The sequence below is a fragment of the Sapajus apella genome, unplaced genomic scaffold, assembly GCF_009761245.1.
Source record: "Sapajus apella isolate SASKATOON/1434 unplaced genomic scaffold, GSC_monkey_1.0 scaffold33, whole genome shotgun sequence".
Classification (NCBI taxonomy): domain Eukaryota; kingdom Metazoa; phylum Chordata; class Mammalia; order Primates; family Cebidae; genus Sapajus; species Sapajus apella.
In genome coordinates, this window is record NW_022436973.1 from 4,562,757 (window position 1) to 4,583,906 (window position 21,150).

General features: G+C 49.7%; 1 protein-coding gene across 1 annotated transcript in view; it reads right to left on the reverse strand.

Annotated features, from left to right (window-relative positions):
* PPP1R16B (protein phosphatase 1 regulatory subunit 16B) overlaps positions 1–21,150 on the reverse strand; it is a 121,685-nt gene that overhangs the window by 27,278 nt on the left and 73,257 nt on the right. Inside the window, exons 3-4 of the mRNA XM_032294944.1 lie at positions 6,652–6,722; positions 21–166 (exon numbers count right to left, since the gene is read on the reverse strand). Coding sequence (XP_032150835.1) covers positions 21–166; positions 6,652–6,722 — 217 coding nt within the window. The remainder of the gene's footprint in view (positions 1–20; positions 167–6,651; positions 6,723–21,150) is intronic.

Sequence of the window (21,150 nt, forward strand, 5' to 3'; positions counted from 1 at the left end):
GGGTGAGGGGCAGCACGTACTACTGAACGAGGATCTTCACCAGGTTGATGTGGCCGCAGGTGGCTGCAGCATGCAGGGGTGTCCACAGCTCGTTGTCCTTGGCGTTCACGTTGGCACCATGGGAGAGGAGCAGCTTGACAATTTCCTCAAAGTTGTCGATGCAGCACTGGGAGGGACACACAGGCAGAGACAGCTCCAGGCAAAGCCCCGGGCCCTGGTCGGGACCCGCCAGGTTCCCCGCAAGAGGCTGTGAGGAGGACTGCGGAAGCCTAAGTTTGAATCCAGCTCCCTGATGCTCACACTTGTGAGTACTGCCCTTGACCTTGGCCAAGCACTTAACCTCTCTGGGCCTCAGTTTCCTTGTGAGTAAAAATGAAGTTAATAATATATAAGATAAAAACATAGAGGTAAAAAACACTCTGTCAGCTGTAAAGTGCTTTGCAAGTGTCAGTGAAATGGGACAAAATTTTGAATGAGGTTTTAAAACTTTTTTTTTAATCCCAGAAGGCTTTCTCCAAACAAAATTGTATGGAGAATTCTCACTTAGATGACCAATAAATTCAAGTAGGATTGCTTGGGTTGAGGCAGGCATGTGTGTTGGAGGGTACTTTCCTGGCAGTAGCCTCCAAATTGGTTTCAAGATCATAGCTTGAAACCTCTGACTTAGGAACCTCTGACCCAGTAGCTCAGATCTTGGGGAAGCCTTCAAGTAACTAAGACTCTCCCCGAAAGAATCCAGCTCCACGTGCGAGCGCTAGGGCGTCCTGATAGTCCCTAGGAGGAGACCGCCATGTTTGTGTTCCTGTCTTTCTGCTGTAGTGATTCCACGTGGGGCAGCCCCAGCGAGGGCGAAAGGTCAGCAGCCTGCAGCCGCCTAGAGAGAACACAGGGTTCTAACACAGGTGGCCCCCAGACTCCAGGGACAGGGAGGAAAAGATCACAAGGAGACAGAGGGGTGTTAAGCTAGGTCCCGGGATGGGAGAGGCCAGGAGAGAGGAGAAAGAGAAGAAGACACTTTACAGACTGCAGATGGAAACTCTTCCCTAGAGGTGACTTCTGCAGAAGCCAGCAGGGGACACGGCAGGGCTCACAGGCTGGGCCCTGTCCATCTGGATAGGGCTTGGGGCTTGGTCCTCAGTGCAGTGGGAGACACTGAGTTACACTCAGAAGGGGAGCATGATCAGACTCGATTTTCAAAAACAACTGCTCCTCTGATTGCACGTGGAGAACAGATTGTGTGTGTGCGAGCACACCCACGCACATGTGTGCACGCCGGGAGGGGACAGTGAGGAGCTGTGTTGAAGTCACCCAGCGAAGAGATGATGGTGGTCTGGCCTCCAGAAGCGACCACAGGGATACAGATGAGAGTCCAGATGCCAGCAGAAGGAGCAGGAGCAGCTGCGGAATCCCATGGCCCCAGGTGGGTGTGGGAGAGGGTGTAGGCGTGGGATGGGACGGCATCACAGCCCCACCCCCATCCCCAGGGAAGCCAGGGCTCAGCGCCAGGACAAGTGGGAAAGGAGCAGCCGTTGGCACAGATGGCGCCAGAGACCCAGGTTCTTTCTGCGCCAGCTGGTCTTTGCTGGGCGGGGGGCGGGGGGCGGTGAGACGGTGGCTAGGTCTGAGAACATCTCTCTGGACAGCCAGGGAAAGAAGTGACCCTGCAGCGAGGCGGGTGCTGCCTCAGGTGGGCGAGAGAACCGCGCAGCAGCACAGCGCGGCCGGCAGAGGGCGCCAAAGGCAATGAAGCGAGGCTGCAGTGGAAGGTGAGCATCTCCAGGCCGTCATTGGGAGATGCCTCTGGGGTCAGGGGCAAGAGGGGCAGAAATCCAACCCCTGTAGACTGCAGGGAACATAGGGGGTGAAGTGGAAGCCTCGGGTTGAAAGAGGAGGGGACTGTGCACCCAGAATGGCAGAGTCTTGTGAGACACATGTCCAGGGGCTGAACCAGTCCACACCTGGGAGACCCGGCCTGAGTAAGGGCTGCCTGTGTTAGAGGCTGGGTGCAGGGGCACACGTGGAGTTGGTGGGAGGGGGGAAGGTGGGGGGGTGGACGGGCCTCCCCCTCTGCGGTGGCTGAGGCGGGAAATAGTACCTGGCAGTTGGCCGCCTCCTCCCACCTCCTCCCTTCCCACCTTCAATCCCTCACCAGATATGAACTGCACATCTCCTAAATCACTGTCCCCACCCTCTGCCCCGGATGACGTTTCATCATCTCTCTCTACCTCCCTGTCCTCCCCTTCCTAACACCCTTGGCCAGAGAGAGCTTCTCCATGAATCTAATCATGTTGCTCTCACTTTGCAAACCTCTGAAGGCTCCCTGTTGCCAAGAGAAGAAAATCCACATTCCTTTGCCAGGCATGGGACACTCTTCTTAATGTGCCCCCATCTCCTTTGTTGCAGTGGAGCAACAGTGACAACAGCAGTAGTCACAATAACAACAGCCCCAGCAGCAACAGTAATAATAATGTGTTGCATCACACTGTCAATAACAATATCTAATGCTTTTTGAGGACTTACAAGAGTCAAGCAGCTTGCTAAGCTTTGGCCATGCATTGCTTCATTTAATCCTCACAACAAGCCTAGGAGAATTACCCCTTTTATAAATGGGAAAATTGCCCCTTTTATAGATGGGGAAACTGGCTCAAGGAGGCCTGGTTGCACAAGGTCACATGGAGTAAGAGATGAATTGAAATCCAAGCAGTCTGACTCCAAAGGCCCTGTTCTCAGCCGGGTGCAGTGGCTCCCACCTATAACCCCAGCACTTTGGGAGGCCGAGGCAGGAGGATCATCTGGGATCAGGAGTTCAAGATCAGCCTGACCAATGTGGAGAAATCCCATCTTTACTAAAAATACAAAATCAGCCAGGCATGGTGGTGCGTGCCTGTAATCCCAGCTACTTGGGAGGCTGAGGCAGGACAATCGCTTGAACCAGGGAAGTGGAGGTTACAGTGAGCTGAGATGGCACCATTGTGCTCCAGCCTGGGCAACAAGGGCAAAACTCCATCTCAAAAAAAATAAAATAAAATAACAAAGGCCCTGTTCTAAACCTTCTCAGTCTCGCACCTGCACATCTTCCTGAGGCTCCCTGTGCCACACGGAACCCTCTAGACTTCAAACTTAAAATGCTGAGCCCCTGTCTCAATGCTTTGCACATGCTATTCCCTCAGCTTTGAATGTTCTTCCTTATTTCTAGCTAACGCGCTCCTACTCATCCTTTAAGACCAGCTCAGATATCCCTTCCTCTTAGAAGCCTTTCTCAGTTTCCCTTTGAGTCGAGTCATGGGTTCCCAGCTTTAAGCTGACACTGAGCCCCTGCCTATCTCTGTGTGAGCCTGACACACTGCATTACCTCTATTATTATTTATGTGCCTGCGGTCACAGCACACTCTGGACTCTGAGAGCAGGGACTCTGCCTAACTTACTTCTGGAGCCCTGTCCCCAGCAGATACCTGGCATGGAGTAGGCACACAATAGGTATTTGTTGAAAGAATGAATGGAAGTCCACAGGCTGATGAGGGTGATGTCTCCTTGAAAGGGATCTTAACATGGGGCCCAAGGCAAGTGGGGTGGTTGGGATGGGGTGTGGGTTTCAGCTGGTCAGCCGTGAGCTTCATGCAGCTAAATTTGGAGCCTGGTGAGTTCCCACCTCCCTGACCATGCATCCCCCAGCGGTCCAGGAACCCACAGGAGAAACTGATCCTGAGAAAGCAATGTGACCAGGCAGGCGTGGTGGCTCATGCCTGTAATCCTAGCACTTTGGGAGGCTGAGGTGGGTGGATCACAAGGTCAGGAGTTCAAGACCAGCCTGGCCAACATACTGAAACCCCTGTCTCTACTAAAAATACAAAAATTAGCTGGGCACAGTAGCGCACATCTGTAATCCCAGCTACTCAGGAGGCTGAGGCAGGTGAATCGCTTGAACCCAGGAGGCAGAGTTTGCAGTAAGCTAAGATCGCATTGTTGGACTCCAGCCTGGGCAACAGAGCAACACTCTGTTTCAAAAAAAGAAAAGAAAAGGGAGGGGAGGGGAGCGGAGGGGAGGGAAAGGAAAGAAAGCAACGTGACACGGGAGAAGCTGAGGCACTATGTGAGGTGGTGGGAACCCCAAGCTAAAAATACGGCACCACTCGAGAGTTCATTGCCGCAGGGTGACAACTTGAGGCGGAACCTGGGGCTCAGAGAGTTGCAGCTGTGGTGTCCACAAAGCAGTGAAGACTATCTTGTTTCAAATCCTGGCTTCCACACTCAATCACTGTTTGACCTTGGCATGGAGATTTCACCTCCCCTTAATTGTATTATTAAGTATAACACAACAGCCACTGTTTCTTTAAATTCAATAAAATTAAATAAAATTCAAAATCTATTTCTTCAGTTACATCAGCTACATTTTGAGTGCTATAGATTCGCATATGGCTGGCGGCTCTCATGCTGTACACTGCGGAAAAGGACATTTCCATCACTGTAGAAAGTTTCACTGAACAGGCTGCCTCAGTGTCCCGATAGTAAAATGGGGATAATCTTTTTTTTTTTTTTTTTTTTTGGTGACGGAGTCTCACTCTGTTGCCCAGGCTGGAGGGCAGTGGTGCAATCTTGGCTCACTGCAACCTCTGCCTCCCAGGTTCAAGCAATTCTCCCTACCTCAGCCTTCCTAGTAGCTGGGATTACAGACTCCCGCCACCACACCTGGCTAATTTTTGTATTTTTAGTAGAGACGGGGTTTCACCATGTTGGCCAGGCTGGTCTTGAACTCCTGACCTCAGGTGATTCACCCTTCTCGGCCTCCCAAAGTGCTGAGATTACAGGCATGAGCCACTGCGCCTGGCCTGGGGATGATAATATTTCTGAGGTCTGTTGTGAGGATCAAAAGGAAATATGTAAATGAAGTACTTTGAAGAGAAGTGGTCACATGATACATTTTAATAATAATAACTATTATTTATCCAGTGTTGTGTGCTGCGTAAAGAGGTTTTATATGTGTTCATTTAATCCTCACAACCACCCAATGAGATGGGTACTTGTTATTCTTCTTTTAGAGATGAGGAAACTGAGGCACAGAGAGCTTAAGTAACTTGCCCACAGTCACACAGCTAGTGGGTGACAGCTCCAGGCCACAAGTCTGATTCTCTGTCCTGACGTCCTCACCTTTCTGGCACATGGTAGGAAGTAGCCCACGCATGTGATCCTCATGCCCATGGCTGGTGGGTGTTGCCCAGCCTCAGGAATTGGCATTTGGGTCTCCATTTCAGGGCAAGCTACAGCAGCCACCTGCTTTCCACACCCTGGTGGAGTCCCAGGCCCTCTAGAGTTCATGGAGCTGGGAGTCTAGGAGTTTCCAAGAGCAGATGGAGTGGGGGTACTGAGGCAGCTGCCTGAGAGTAGATGCCTGAGGCCCTATGAGAGAGCAGCCAAGAGGGCACACAGGGACCTGTCCCTTGGGCTGTGGGCAGGGCATGGCCCCTTCCTGTCTATCCCACCCCTGCCCTTGTATGCAGGTGGAGATGCCCTCCCCAGCCCAGGGTTCTGGCTACCTGGTCTCTGACTCAGTCCATCAAGAAACTTGGGCACAGGAAGGCTTCGGTGTGTTCATGCATTGCTTCAGCATGGACATATTGAGCACCTACTGTATGCCAGCATGGGGAAAGATGCTAGAACACACTCACAAGCAAGAGGCATGGGCTGTGCCAAACCGGACAGCTCGGTTTGAGTAGGGGAGAAGTCAACATCCAGTGAGGACATCAAGGGCTAAAATGACTAATTACAAAGGAAGTGGACTTTCAGAAGACAAAGGGCATGTCAATCACAGCACAGCTCCCAGGCTCCTGCTGTGGATGGGAGCTAATGGGTGAAAGTACCGAGTGCTGTAGGAAGTGTGGTGGGAAGGAGCCCAGTGGGTACAAGGACCTGACAAGTTGGGTGGCTGGAACCCGGAGAGCCAGGAAGCTTAGAAGATTGGGCAGGGGCCCAGCCTCGTGGGGCCTCGTGCACCATGGCAGAGATTGTTCTTTATCCCCCACGTTATGGGAAGACACCAGAGTAACACGAGATTTTTGGCTTCAGCATGCCCGTGGCTGCTGCGTGGAGACAGAATTATGGCAGAGTCAGACTGAAAGCTGGGGACCAGTTACGAGGCTGTAGCAGCATCCATGTGAAAGGTGACAGCCAGAGCAGCTGCCCCAGCAGGAAGGACCCATCGCTCTGCCTTGGAAAGGACATGCCATGATAGCACATGGCTCAAGGCCATAGATAAAGACCATGTGACCTTAGGCAGGTCACATAAGTCCCGCCAATTGCCTCTGTTGCCAGGGTGGATGGGATCTCCTGATGAGAGTGAATGTGCTTCGTACACTGTCAAGCTCCAAACACACTTGCTTTGATGGGCAGTAGGGATGCAGTGAACAAAGGCTCCCTATCCTCAGAGCCTGCATGTGCAGGCGCGTCTGCACACACACAGGGCTCTGTGGGGTGGCTGTAACAGACACGCATGTCTCCAAAGTAGACAAGAGCCTTTCAGATGGGCCAGCTGCGGGCTCCTCCTCTCTCCCTCATTCCCTCTTCTCTGAGGGTTCTGAGCAGGAAAGTGCCGATAAACAGGGTACCCACCCAGGTGAGGGTCAAGGAGCCCGAGAACCCCAACAAGCCCGGCCTTACCTGGTGTAGGGCTGTGAGTCCGTCCTCGTTGCACAAATCAGGGCTGACCTTGTTCTTCAGGAAGTAGCGTACTGCAATAGGAGGGTACAGGAGTGAGCTTCCCATTGCACACTGGTGTGCAGGCATGCAGGGGCCCGGATAACACCCACTCTCCCTGCAGGGCCATGAGCAAAGTAGTAACACCTCCCCAGTTTACAGATGAGACAACTGAGGCCCAGAACATAGGTCTTTGGTCCAGGATTTCCAAGAGGTGGATCCCACGGCCTGTCTTATTATAGATAACAATAATAAGAGCTAACAATTATTGAGCACTTCTTGTATGCCAGGCACTGAGCTAAGCAATTTACATTGTTGTCCAGAGGTGCACATTCTAGTCATTGAGAGCATACACTCTGGAGGTTTAAATTTGGGCACCATTCTCATTGGCTATGCAACGTCAGCCAAGACGCTTCCTTCTCTGTGCCTCAGTTTTCCCAACTGTAAAATGGGGATGATGCCCATCTTCCTCACAGTGGCAGTGTGAGTAGTCTTCGAGGTGAGCCATGCCAGAGGCTCAGCATGTGGTTTAAAGGTGAACTCCTGCTCTGGCAGCGGTCATGATGTTTATTAAAACTGTGGTTCCCCATAGCAGGTGATTTTACACCTATGAGTGTCAAATGCCCCTTCTTTGACCCTACTGGGCCCTGAGGAAGGAGGGTAGTAGAGGTTTTAACCATTCCCAATCCCTAGACTTTTGTTTAGTTTGTGTGTGTGTGTGTGTGTGTGTGTGTGTGTGTGTGTGTGTGTGTGTTTCAGGGATTCTGGGTGGGCAGGAAGCCAGAGTGAACAGCATTGAAATCCTGGAATCCCTCTTGCTTAGGATAAGCCTCCTCCCCTCATCACTGTGACCCTCCTTCTTCCTCCTCTGCCTGCCACCATTCAGGCCCTAATTCTCCCCTGAACCCAAGTGCAAACAAAGGGAGAGAAGAGAGGAGCTTTCCCAGGAGCCCTGCAGGCCCCTTCCCAGGCTCGGCAACTTGCACCCCTCCTCTACTTTAGCAGGGTGATCTCAGGCCCTCCAGCTTTCCCTCTCCCCATGGATGAAGAATCCAGGGGTCCAGTGGGATGAGTCCACCCAAGGCCCTGGTTCCCCTTCCAGGACACACCTCTACTGTCCTGTCCAAATGGCTCCGAGCCTGCTTGCAGGGCCTCAACAGGATCCTCCCTGGATCCAGTTCCCCAAAGGTAGACTGTGCAGTTATTGCACCAGTGGAGGTCTAGGCCACAGGGGTGAACAGAGGGTGGCTGTTTGTGGGGGAAAGTAGAAGAACTTGAATACACAGGCTGCCTTGTGTGTGTGGCCCTCGTGCCATCGTGCTGATGAAGCCAGGCGTGGAGGCCCAGGCGCAGCAGATAGGAGACGTAGGCTGGCGCTGACCCCTCTGAGCCTCCTCCCACCCCGAGCCAGAAACCTTGTGAAATAGAAGCCAAAGCCCACACCGCCTAGTGTCCACCATGGACACTATCCCCACAGTACGGTTCATGCCACAGGGCAGGGCTGAGGTGGTTTCCTCATTGATTTGCCTCTGCTGTAGGGAAACAAGTTAGAAGTGAGCTGGGCAGGGTCGGGAGAAGCCTATTCATTCTGCGGGACAAAAAGCCCAGTCACCAACCCCAGGGAAAAAAGACACTGGTAGGCAAGGGAGGAGTCCTCAAGGGCTCAGGAGCAGTGGATAGGGTGGGGGTAACCCCCTCAGCTCCATCCTCATGAGGCCCAGCTCCCAAACTACAGCCCCAGTTGCACTCTAGGCTTCAGTGTAGACCGAGGCCCTGCGTGAAGGGGAGGTTGAGGCCACCACCCAGCAAGAGGTGGCATTTCTAGCAGACCTGCCCAGTATGCAGAGCTGGTAGGGTTAAGCACGACAAGACCTTGTCCAGTAAGGTCCAGATCCCTTGGCACTGTGCTGACCAACATGGTGCCACTGGCTACATCTGGCTATTATGGCTGCTGAAATGAATTAATATTCAAAATTCATTTTCTCAGGTATGCTGTGCTCAGTTTCAAGTAATGGCTGGCTTCCATATTGAAAAGTGTAGAAATAGAACATTTTTATATTCTTGGAAAGTTCTATTGGACAGTGCTGCTTTGGGGCATTATACATGAAAGTTAGCTCTATCACAAGTTGTTAAAATCCTTCCATGGCTCCCCACTGCTCTGGGAGTAAAGGCCAAAACTCTTCCAATGGCATACAAGTTCTTGCATGATGTGAGCCCTGTCTGCCGGCATCCAGCTTGCACAGTTCTAGGGGGCACCATCTGCATCATGGTTTATAAGACTGGCATCTGTCCAGTACCCAACTTGCTCAGCTGTGCACAATCATCCTACCTGCGTACCTCTCCATTCTCATTTCTTAAACTCCAGACACTTTGCACAACAACCTTTTGTCAGCTACAGAGTCACAGTGCTTCTTCCGGCCTCTGAGATTTTGCATAGTCTGTTCCCATTGCCTGGAAGACTCAATCATTCATCCATCGATCCACCAGCATCCATTTATCCATCCACTTACCATCATCCACCCATCAATGTAGCTATCCATCCATCCACCAATCCACCCATCCAACCAACCACCATCAACCATGCATCCAGCTCTAACACACACACACACACAAACACACACACACACACACACACACACACACACACACACGCGCGCCTGCACCTGTCCCACTCCTCATCCTTTAGGTTTCCGCTGAAACTCCCCAGACTCCTGTCATATATACGCACAGCTCCTATACATCTCATTTATGCCCTTTTAACAACTACAATTACATAACAATTTAATTATGGGCTTTGGGTCTATTTGCCCATTGGACACTAAGCCCCTCGAGGACAGGACAGTGATCTTGTACTTATGGCTGTATCCCTAAAGCCTGGTACACAGTAAAGTCCTCAAGAACTCCTCCAAGACCTTGACCCAATTGGCAGCCCTCTAGTTGAGTCCAAGGACAAAGCCTCTTCATCTCTGAGCAAAGCAGGTCACCCTCAAGGGCTGACTCCAGAAACTCATGTCTGTAGCAGGCAGCTCTCTGCTCACAGGTGTCTCCTCCAGACCCAGTGCCTGGTGTTAGCCTTGGGACCATGTAGAAGGTTATGGCAAAGCCACTGATCACCAAGACCCAGGCTGCCCAAGGGTGAGTGGGGGTGTCCTGAGCCTGACAGATGGCTTTTGGGAGAGGAGCAGTGGCCACTATGCCCCCTGACTAGGATGGAATTCTGGATGGTTCTGCTCACATTAGCTAGAGGTTCAAATCCCATGGGATGGGTGGCAGAATAAGCTTCCTGTCCAGGAGATACTCTTTGAGGCAGGAAATAAGCATCAGTTGGCAAAAGCAGTGCTTATGCACAGTAATTATTGGGGTGTTCTCTGTGCTGTGCAGGAATCCAAGCTATGTAATTACCCTGATGTTGGGCAGTTATTTTCAGCCCAAGAGGTGGGACAAATCATTCCCATTTCTAGGAAGCCTGTAATACTCATGAGCTGAGGCTGCCCCAGCAGTGTTACGTCCAATGTAGCCAGGAGCCCAAGGCCTGGCTCTGTATCTAGTCACTGGAGCAAAGTCCTCAACATCCACTGCACAACCAGGCTTCCTGCCTCTGGAGTTCAGTAAGAAAATGATTCTTATATTAATAATGTTTTCTGGCCAGGCATAGTGGCTCACGCCTGTAATCCCAGCACTTTGGCAGGCCAAGGCATATAGATCACTTGAGCTCAAGACCAACCCGGCCAACATGGCAAAACCCTGTCTCTGCAAAAAAATACAAAAATTAGCCAGGCGTGGTGGCACATGCCTGTAATCCTAGCTACTCAGGAGGCTGAGGCAGGAGAATTGCTTGAATCCAGGAGGCGGAAGTTGCAGTGAGCTGAGATTGCACCATTGCACTCCAGCCTGGGTGACAGAGCAAGACTCTATCTCTAAATAAATAAATAAATAAAAATATGTTTTCTTACCAAGCCTATCATTGGCACCTAGGTCAATTCAGAACCACTTTCTTTCATGAGTTCACATCTATAATTATTCCCCTTATGCAGAAGAAGAGATAGAGGGTCAGGAAGGTGTAGTTTGGTCATACATGGCCAAATTAAGGAGCAGGGATTTGACACCAGACCTCTCTGATTTCAAAGCCCAGGCTGGTGGCCAGTGGACAGTTCTACTGTGCCATAAGGCCAGGAATGGGAACCAGCATTTCTGGATTTCTGTCATGTCCAGACCTGTGCTGAGAGCTGATTTGGGGAAAAGGGTAATGGGAAATGGACTGCAGTGACCCCTGCTTCTGAAACTGTCTATGTATCAGAGGCCCTGCAGTCCCAAGCCAAGCCTCTTCTTGAAGACAAATGAGTTCAAGGATCCACACATGGAACAGAAGAAATGGGGTGCCCTGCTGAGGGATTAGCTCTTTCAGGGCCATTTAAAATGTAAACCTGCCTCCCCTGACTCCCTGCTTCAAAGCTTCTCATGGCTCCACTTTGCTCTTTTCTTCTTCCTCCAATAATTTTTTTTAAATATAGAGATGGTGTCTTGCTATGTTGACCAGGCGGGTCTCAAACTCCTGGCCTCAAGCAGTCCTCCCATCTCAGCCTCCAAAAGTACTGGGATTTCACACATAAGCCACCCCGCCCAGCCTTCTTTTTTTAAGACAGGGCCTCACTATGTTGCCTAGCTTGGCCTCAAACTCTTGGGTTCAAACAATCCTCCCACCTCGGCCTTCTGAATAGTTGAGACTCTAGGCGTACACAAAACCACATCCAGCCTCCACGTTGCTCTTGGGATGAAGTTCAGAATCCTTCCATGACCTTCACTGGGACTGGCCAACTATGGCCTGTGGACCAAATCTGGCAGGCAGGCTGTTTCTGTAAGTAAAGTTTTATTGGAACACATCCACACTCATTCATTTACAGATCACCTATGACTGCTTTCACCCTGCAACAGCAGATTTGGATAGGTACAACAGAGACTGCATGGCACACATGGCCTGTGATATTTGCTATCTGGTCCTTTGCAGAAAAGGTTTGCATATCCCTGGTCTTCAAAGTCCTGTATGGTGTGGTCCCGCCTACAGAGCTACTGCCTTGCATAATTCCAAGGCAATATGCAAATACGCTTGCATAACAGTACCTTTCACTGTTCTCATCACAGTTTACGTGAATAGAGTGCCCTGGAATTATGCAGTGTGCAGCCTGCTCAGCCATGCCCAGGGAGCCTGTCTCCTACCTCTCCGGCCCATCTCTTGCTCTCTGAACACGTGGAATAATGGAAGAACCTGGCTTGGGTCTAAGGTGTTGCCTGGAGCTCAGGAAGCACAAAGACAAGAAAGGCATGCTTCTTCCCTTCTTCCAGGAGTGTTCATGCCTTCTCTCAGTTGCCCACACTCAGGGTGGCTCCCTGCCCACAAAGCCCTAAGTCCCAGGCTCAGCTATTAGTTTTTGGAGTCACCCATTTATTCTCATGCATTTGCTTAGCTGCCGCTATAGGCAAGTTATTCCCCCTCTCTGCCTCCATGTCCTCATCTGCAAAATGGGGATCACAACAGTGCTCCCTCATGGCATTGCTGTGGGGTTAAAGAAGACAAGGCTCTGGCTACTGTTAGCATTTATTTAAGAAATCAAAATCAAAATCAACCAGTGAGCTCTTGCTTGTGTCCTGTCCTGTGCTGGCTGCTGGGAATACAACCATCAACATCCTGCATCGCTCAAGAGCTTTAAATCTGGTGGTAAAAGAGGCAATCTCCCTCCAGGGAGCTCTGAGCAGATGCTGGTTCACGGACCACTGTAACGCCACAGTTGGTGCCCCACCACCCCCTACACAGGCAGGACCCTACTGAGACGGCAAAGAGGTGGCTCCCGCCCTCCTCTCTCACGTATCCCTGCTCCTGGCGCCGACCCCGCCGCTCCGCCCACACCTCCCTGGCAATCTGGCTGGAATCTGGGCCAAACAGGGCCATCTGGTCCTCTCCATCTCCAGCTGCAGCAAGTGAGGCTGAGCCGGCCCATCTCGGCAGGAAGCTGGTGGCGGCTGCCTTTGCAGGGAGACATCACCACTGACAAGCTTGTGTTTTCTTTGGCACCTGACCCACTCGTCTCACAGAGCATCTTCCTGACCTCGAGATGGTCAGTGACATGCGACCATAGGCATGGCTCCTGCCTGCTCCTCCTCTGGGGAAACAGGGAGGGCCAGGCAGAGGTGTCTGCCCAGCAGAGGTGGACCCTGTGCAATCTGCGTCTCCCTGGAGCGGGGGGTGCCCTGGGGCTGAGCTGCTGACACCTGACCATGTGACTTGCACTGTCATGTTCATGGGGGCACATGGGGTACCCATTGACCAAGCCCTGCCCTCCTATCTCCCTTCCTCCCTTTCCTGCCCAGTGCCCAGCAATGAGGCCTCATCCTCCCATTGCCTCCAAGACACTGCATGATCTAGTCTCTGCCCACTCCACACCCGCCTCACCTGGAAATCCCTCCCTGAATCCCTCACTGGTTCAGCCACATGGGCCTCTCGTTTCCTAAAACAAAACAGAACAACACAAACCAAGCTCTGATGTTCCAGGCCTTTACACACACTGTTTCCTATGCCTGGAGCCCTCTTTCTTCCCGCTCTTGGGCCGGCAAACTCTTCTTCATCCTTCAGATTTTAGCCGAAATGTCACCTCCTCTGGGAGGCCTTCCCTGATTGCCCCAATCTCCATTGAGCTTCCCCATCTAATCTCTCCACATTACCCTGCATTTCTGCTTTTGTCCTTCACAGCAGCACTTTGTTGCCCATGGAGCTACCTGTTCCTGAGGCCATGCAACTATTTCTCAGTGTAGTTCCGTACACATGGGGCACCCACAGAAATATGACTCAGGAATGACAAGCAATGATTATGACTTTTGTAGGAAATTGAGTGAGGCCAGGTGTGTTGGCTCACACCTATAATCCCAATGTTTTGGGAGACCAAGGCCATAGGATCATTTGAGGCCAGGAGTTCAAGGCTGCAGTGAGCTGTGATCACACCACTGCACTCCAGCCTGGATGACAGAGCAGGATACTGTCTCTTAAAAAAAATTTTTTTAAATGTTAAAAAATGAGTGAGCAGACACCCTTCCTTGAGCCTCCCTCATCAACATAGCCAGACCTGGAGGCTGACCACAGGAGTCCTTCAGCCTTACCCAACACTGGTCCCCTCTCCAGGCTAGACACAGGGAACTCAGCATGTCCCTCTGTCCAGGACCCCACTCTTGTGCCCTGTGTCCTTGCTCTTTCTACAGCCCTGCACTAACTGTGTGCCAGGCACCCTTCATATCCATCAAGTTAATTAGTCCTCATAATCCAGTTACAATAATCCTGCTGTTATTAAATAACTCCTTGTGATTATTGCTCCAATTTACAGATGGGAAAACTGAGTCTCAGGTTTGAATACATGAAACGATTTGCCCAAGGGCACGTGGCTGGGAATGACAGAGCTGGGATTTTTAACCCAGGCCCAGCCAGCTCCAAAGAGTGAACCTCTAACCACTTTGCTAAAATGGTAGCAAACAAGAACCCAGGGAAGGAAACATATGCAGCAAAGAGACGCACAGGGCGGACACAGATGTTAGCATGAAGAGAGCCCACAGGGATGGCAAAAAGCTAAAAGAAAGGTCAAGACCATTGCCAATAAAGGTCAGAATTCCAGAACATCACGTGATAAAGAAGCTGCCAACAGGCATTGCTGCAGCCTTTGCAGTTGCTGTATTTGCAAATGAAGTCACTGAGGCACAGAAGTTAACACTGAGCCTGGAGTCCCACAGCTAATAAATGACAGCTGTGAGCCTGAGCTCCATCACCACCTCTGTCCGTCTTCCTGCTGCATCTCCAGTGCGGGTAGACCCCAGCCTCCCCCTGCTTCCAAGCACCCTGGTGGCCTGCCTCATGTGGCCACACCCTGCCCACTGGGCTGCACCTGCCGTACGAGAAGCCCAGTCCACACTGACTTATTCCCCGCTTTTCAAGGTGCTGTCAGAACTGCTGTGAGCCCAGCCCTCGGCTATGATAACACCAAAGGGCCAGCACTCTCAGAGCAGCCCCTCTGTTCTCCTCCCAAGTCAAAGCTGTCCTGTGCCCCCAGTGCACTGTGCTTCCAAATCACCCCACTGAGCAATTGCAACCTTTCCACCCACCGATGCTCCTCCCTGGAGCAGAAATAGCCAGAAATAGCTGCTCCCAGGGAAGCCCAGCCGCCTGGGGCTGAGGGTGAGACTCAGTCAACTCACATGGTGGCTTCTGCAGTGACTGGTGCAGCCCGCCCCTCTGCCAGGCAGTTTCCCCAGGATCCTGGGTGATGGCTCACCCTGGTGGACCAGAAAGACATGGCCTTCCCTCAAAGGCACCTCCCCAGGACCAAGCCTCAGGCCCCAGGCACCAGCCCCTTGCTCTTCCCCAGATAGATAGTATCACTCTTGGCCCATTCAAGCAGAGGAGGAGTTGGACAACCGTGTGAAAAAGCGTGGAAGTCAGAACCCTCGGGCCCTGCTGGTGGGAATGTAAGATGGTGCAGCACTATGGAAAACAGACTGACAGTTCCTCAAAAAGTTAAACAAGCCTGCGCGGTGACTTATGCCTGTAATCCCAGCACTTTGGGAGGCCAAGGCGGGTGGATCACCTGAGATGGGGAGTTCAAGACCAGCCTGGCCAATGTGGCAAAACCCCGTCTCTACTCAAAGTACAAAACAATTAGCCAGGAGTGGTGGCAGGCACCTGTAATCCCAGCTACTCAGAAGGCTGAGGCAGGAGAATCACTTGAACCCAGGAGGTGGAGGCTGCGGTGAACCGAGATCGTGCCATTGTACTTCAGCCTGGGCAACAAGAGCAAAACTCCGTCTCAAAAAAAAAAGTTAAACATAGGATTACCACCTGACCCAGCAATTCTATTCCTACGTATATATTTAAGAGTAATGAACACATATGTCCACTTAAAACCTTACATATGAATGTTTCTATAGCATTAGTCACAATACCTCTAAAGTAATACCCAAATTTCCATCAACTAATGAACGGATAAACAAAATTCCATATAATGGAATAGTACTCTGCCATAAAAAGAAATAAAGTACTGCTGTGTGTTACAACATGGACTAACCTTGAAAACATCGTGCTACGTAAAGGAAGTCAGACACAGAGGCCACATACTGTGTGACTTCATTTACATGAAATGTCCAAAATAGCCAAATCCATAGAAAGAGAAAGCAGATTAGTGCTTGCCAGGGACGAGGGGACTGGAGGGAGAATGGGGAGTGACTACTAATGAATACAGGGTCCTTTGAGGATGCTGAAAATGTTCTGGAATTAAACACTGGTGATAGTCAATCGATCTTCAAGTGTAGATAATGAATCTACGATCTTGTGAAAGGTCTTGTACCAAAGACCACAAAATTGCATACTTTAAAAAGGGTAAATTTTGGCCGAGCATGGTGGTTCACGCCTGTAATCCCAACACTTCGGGAGGCCAAGGCGGGCAAATCACAAGGTCAGAAGATCAAGACCATCTTGGCCAACATGGTGAAATCCCGCCTCTATTAAAAATACAAAAATTAGCTGGGCCTGGTGGCATGTGCGTGTAGTCCTAGCTACTCAGGAGGCTGAGGCAGGGGAGGGGGAGGTTGCAGTGAGCTGAGATAGTGCCACTGTACTCTAGCCTGGTGATAGAGCAAGAGTCCATCTTAGGAAAAAAAAAAAGATACATTTTAGGCCAGACACAGTGGCTCACACCTGTAATCCCAGTACTTTGGGACGTGGAGGCAGGCGGATCGCGCGAGGTCAGGAGTTGGAGACCAGTCTGACCAACATGGTGAAACCCCATCTTTACTAATAATACAAAAAAATTAGCTGGGCGTGGTGGCACACACCTGTAATCCCAGCTACTCAGGAGGCTGAGGCAGGAGAATCACTTGAAATCAGGAGGTGGAGGTTGCAGTGAGCTGAGATCGTGCCATGCACTCTAGCCTGGGCAACAAGAGTGAAACTGTGTCTCAAAAAAAAAAAGGGGAGGGGTAAATTTTATGGTATGTAAATTACATCTCAACTTTAAAAAGAGAAGAGGGGCTGGGCACGGTGGCTCATGCCTATAATCTCAACACTTTGGGAGGCCAAGGTGGGCAGATAATGAGGTCAGGAGATTGAGACCATCCTGACCAACATAGTGAAAGCCTATCCCTATTAAAAATGCAAAAAGTAGCTGAGTGTGGTGGCACGTGCCTGTAACCCCAGATACTGGGGAGGCTGAGGCAGGAGAATCGCTTGAACCAGGGAGTCGGAGGTTACAGTGAGCCAAGATTGCACCACTGTACTCCAGCCCAGCGACAGAGTGAGACTCCATCTCAAAAAAACAAAACGTGGGGCGGAGAGGGGGGATGGGCTCCTCCCCTGCCAGCCTGAGAGGTCTTTGAGGTCAAGGCAACATCTATTCCATTCATCACTGTACCCATAGTGCTGAGGACAGTGTCTGCTTCACAGTAGGTGCTCAATCATTGTGTACAGGAAGGAGAAAGAAGGCGGAAGGAAGGGGGAAGGCCACTGGCCACTTGGGCCCTTATGGACCCTATGTGATCTGCCTATGTTTCCCAGCATCACTTATCTTTCCTGGCATCATCCCACCTGACCACCATGGCCCCCTCCAGACCTGCTCCACACCACCCCTCTTGTGCATCTTCTCAAGTGCTGTTCCTTCTTCCTGTCTTTTTTTTTTTTTTTTTTTTTTTTTGAGACAAAGTCCCTCTGTCACCCAGGCTAGAGTGCAGGGCATAATCAAGCTCACTGCAGCCTTGACCTCCACGGCTCAAGCAATCCTCCCACCTCAGCCTCCTAAGTAGCTGGGAGTTCAGGTGCACATCACCATGCCCAGCTAAGTTTTTTTGTATTTTTGTAGAGATGGGGTTTTGCCATGTTGTCCAGGTTGGTCTTGAACTCCTGAGCTCAACTGATCCTCCTGCCTCAGCCTCCCAAAGGGCTGGGGTTACAGGCATGAGCCACCATGCCCAGCCCTGCCTATCTTTCTCTGTCTTCACTTCACCTGATTAATTCTTACTTAGACTCCAAGTCCCAGCTTCAACGTCATTTCCTCTGCGAAGCCTCCTGCAGGTTTCCCAGGCTGGGCCAGGTACTCTCATCATATGGTTGCTGTGCCCACGAACTCCAAAGAGACTTAACACTATGGTGTAGTTATGTATGGATTTGTCTGTGTTTTTGCGACACTAAAGCTCTGGAGGGATAGAGCAAGAAGGTCCACCTATTGGCCACTGTGCTGCTACTGTGATACAGTTCAGGCCCCCAGTCAATATCTGATGACTGCAGAAGTGAATGGAGTTTACGTGACCTCTACCCAAGCCTCAGAACCAGTTGGAACATCTGCTCTTGGGCTATTCTACGCTTTTTCCTTTGGGCTAGAGCAGGCTGGGCCACAGACTTTTCCTTCTCAGAGAGAATCTTCACCCTCCGGCTTGTAAAAAGAGTCCAGTTCCTCCCTTAGCATCTCTGATGCCCTTAGCATCACCAGGACAAGATGGCCAAGGGAACTCCAGAAACGTAGCTATAAACCTTCTCCCTTCTAGAACCTCCATGTCCAGGACATATGTCTCTGCAAGACAGAAGGGGTTGACACATAAGTTATCCAGATGCCTCTGCATATGTAACTTACATCTGGCATTGGGTGTGTGCAGGAGAAATGACTGCACACCCTTTAGGATGTAAGGTCTATGTGGGCAACTGATGCCCATCTCCTTATCTAGGGTATGCAGCTCCTAGAGAAAACACTCAATAAATATTTGTTGACTGAATGATCAAATTAAAAAGATTTTTAATTCGATCTAAAAACAAAAAACTAAAGATACCAAGAAAACTGTTGTACAAAGTAGGCCTGCAGTTAATCCTCTTCAAAATATATAGTCTTTCTGAGACATGGAGGTTGGGGTGGGGTGGGGAATCACTTCCTAATGTGTGAGAAGACATTTATGTATTAGATTTCCTCAAAGGGAGGGAGAACTGCATCTAACTCAGCTACCGTGAAGAGGATATGGGTCTGTAAGGTTTCTCCACAAAAGCTGCAAAGACTGTGTCTTAGACCTTTCCCTCTCTTTTTCTCCCTTCCTTCCCCTTATATTACCGCTTACAGTGCTTAATCTCAAAGACTGAAGGCAAGGATCCCCCTTATCCAGAAACACGAACTTGGAACTTCCCCATTCTATTCATAAACACATCGGACCCCAGCTGCACCAGGCCCCTGTTCTTTGCTGATTCTATCTCCAGAATTCTCCCAGCACCTCTCCTTATAGCTTCACTGCAGACCCAGGGACCTGATCTCCCTTCCGCCCGGCAGGGCCTGGCCTACCTAAAACGCGCTGGCCGCTGGGGAGCTCTCCAAGGTATCTGCTCCTATCCCAATTTGCCTCTCTCCCCAAATGGCTTGTATGCCTCTTTCTGACTTGCTCTTGCTCTCCAAAACCCATCTCTCTCACCTCACTTCTCTTTCCACCTATCTCTCCTGAATTTTTAAAAATAGTCCAATTACTTTATATCTCCAGGAAAGTAATAGATAAAAATATTCCCAGCCCTCCAGGTAGAAGATACATGCATATAAACACTGTAATGGCTTCACAGCCATCATAATAGCATCTAACATTCATTGACTATTTTCTTAGTATGAGGCACTGTACTAGGATGTTATATGTATTATCCCAGATCCCCGAAATCCCTTAATCCCCATAACAACCCCAGGACTTAGGTGCTATTATCAGCCCATTTGACAGAGAACTTACACGGTTTGCCCAAGCTTGTTTAGCTAGTAAGTGCTGAGACTCAATTCTAGTCTGGTTGATTCCATACATAACTGCTATTTCAGGCATGACTAATGCCAAGAGACCCTCACTCAAATATAGCCAAGAATAAAATCCATTCCTATCAATGTTTAGGAAGAGGCAATGAGTTGTCTATGAAGGGGGAAGTTCCTTCAGCTCACACCTGTCCACTTTGAAGCTTCCCTCTGGTTTCCCTGCTCCTAACCACCTCTGCCATCTCTGCCTGGCTTAATCTGTCACCCAGGCTGGATTCTGGCCTTTCCTAAAGATGACACTCTGCCTCTGCCCTGTCTTACACAGGACACAAACAAATCCTACTTTGGGCTTCCAAGTATCTTGCTGGGGAAATAAAACAAGACTTCCGAAAATTTTAAAGGTAACTGCATAAGAAATTCAAGTCAGTACTTGTAGCTTCCATATTATCGATGGAAAAGATAAGTGCAAATCAACACAGTATTCATTAAAGTCACAAAATGAAAGAAATAATAAAGAAACAAATGTCACAAAGCACAAAGCAAGATGACCGACATCCAAACATGTATGAGATGAACAAATTGAATCATTTATCCTTCCCATAAAGCAGTAATGATTTGGTTGCCAAAAAAAATCAACTGTGTGCTGCTTACAAGAGACATATTCTGAACAAAATAACAGAGAGCCTAAAAATAAAGGAATGTTCAAATATAAAACAGGCAAACACAAACACAAAGAAAGTAGAGGTGGCAGCGTTACTATTATGCAGAATGGAATTGCGAGCAAATGAGGAGGTAATCAACTTTAGGTTGATCAAAATGAGATACTTCAAAATGAGATTATAAACAGGAAGCAGATCGGTGATTGCCTGGGGCTAGTGGGGCAGGAGGAGAGAATGAAGTCATTATCAGGGAGGAAACCTTATGAATTGCATAATCAGCAATGTCAAATTCTGTAAAGCAAAAATGGTTAGTATAAGCCAGGCACGGTGGCTCATGCCTGTAATTCCAACATTTTGGGAGACCGAGGAGGGTGGATCACCTGAGGTCAGGAGTTCGAGACCACCCTGGCCTACATGGTGAAACCCTGTCTCTACCAAAAATACAAAAAAATTAGCCAGGCATGGTGGCAGGCACCTGTAATCCCAACTATTCAGGACGCTGAAGCAGAACTGCTTGAACCTGGGAGGTGGAGGCTGTAGTGAGCTCAGGTCATGCCACTACACTTGAGCTTGGGCAACAAAAGTGAGACTTCATCTAAAAAAAAAAGAAGGGGTTGTATATAAGTCGGAAGCACAGTTTTCCTAGGAATCTTCAGCACACATACCCCCTAAAGAAAAGATGAGGACAGACAAAGATTTACGGACAAGGATGTTCACAGCAGCACTGTTTATATGCATATCATTGATAAAGGAGAAATCCTGGAAGCAACCCAAATGTCTAAACAATTGGAGGTTGATTTGGTAAATGATGGAACATCCATATAATGGAATATTCTGCAGCTGGTATCTTGGAGGAATTTTTAATGACATGGGAAAACGCTTGATATATAATGTAGAATGCAAAAACAAGGAATCAAAACTTTACATTCAATGAAATCTCAACTGGAAAGGGAAAAAATGCATTCCACATATCCACACACTTCTCATTGGAAAAAAAAATACATAGTAGCTGTGGTTTATCAGGG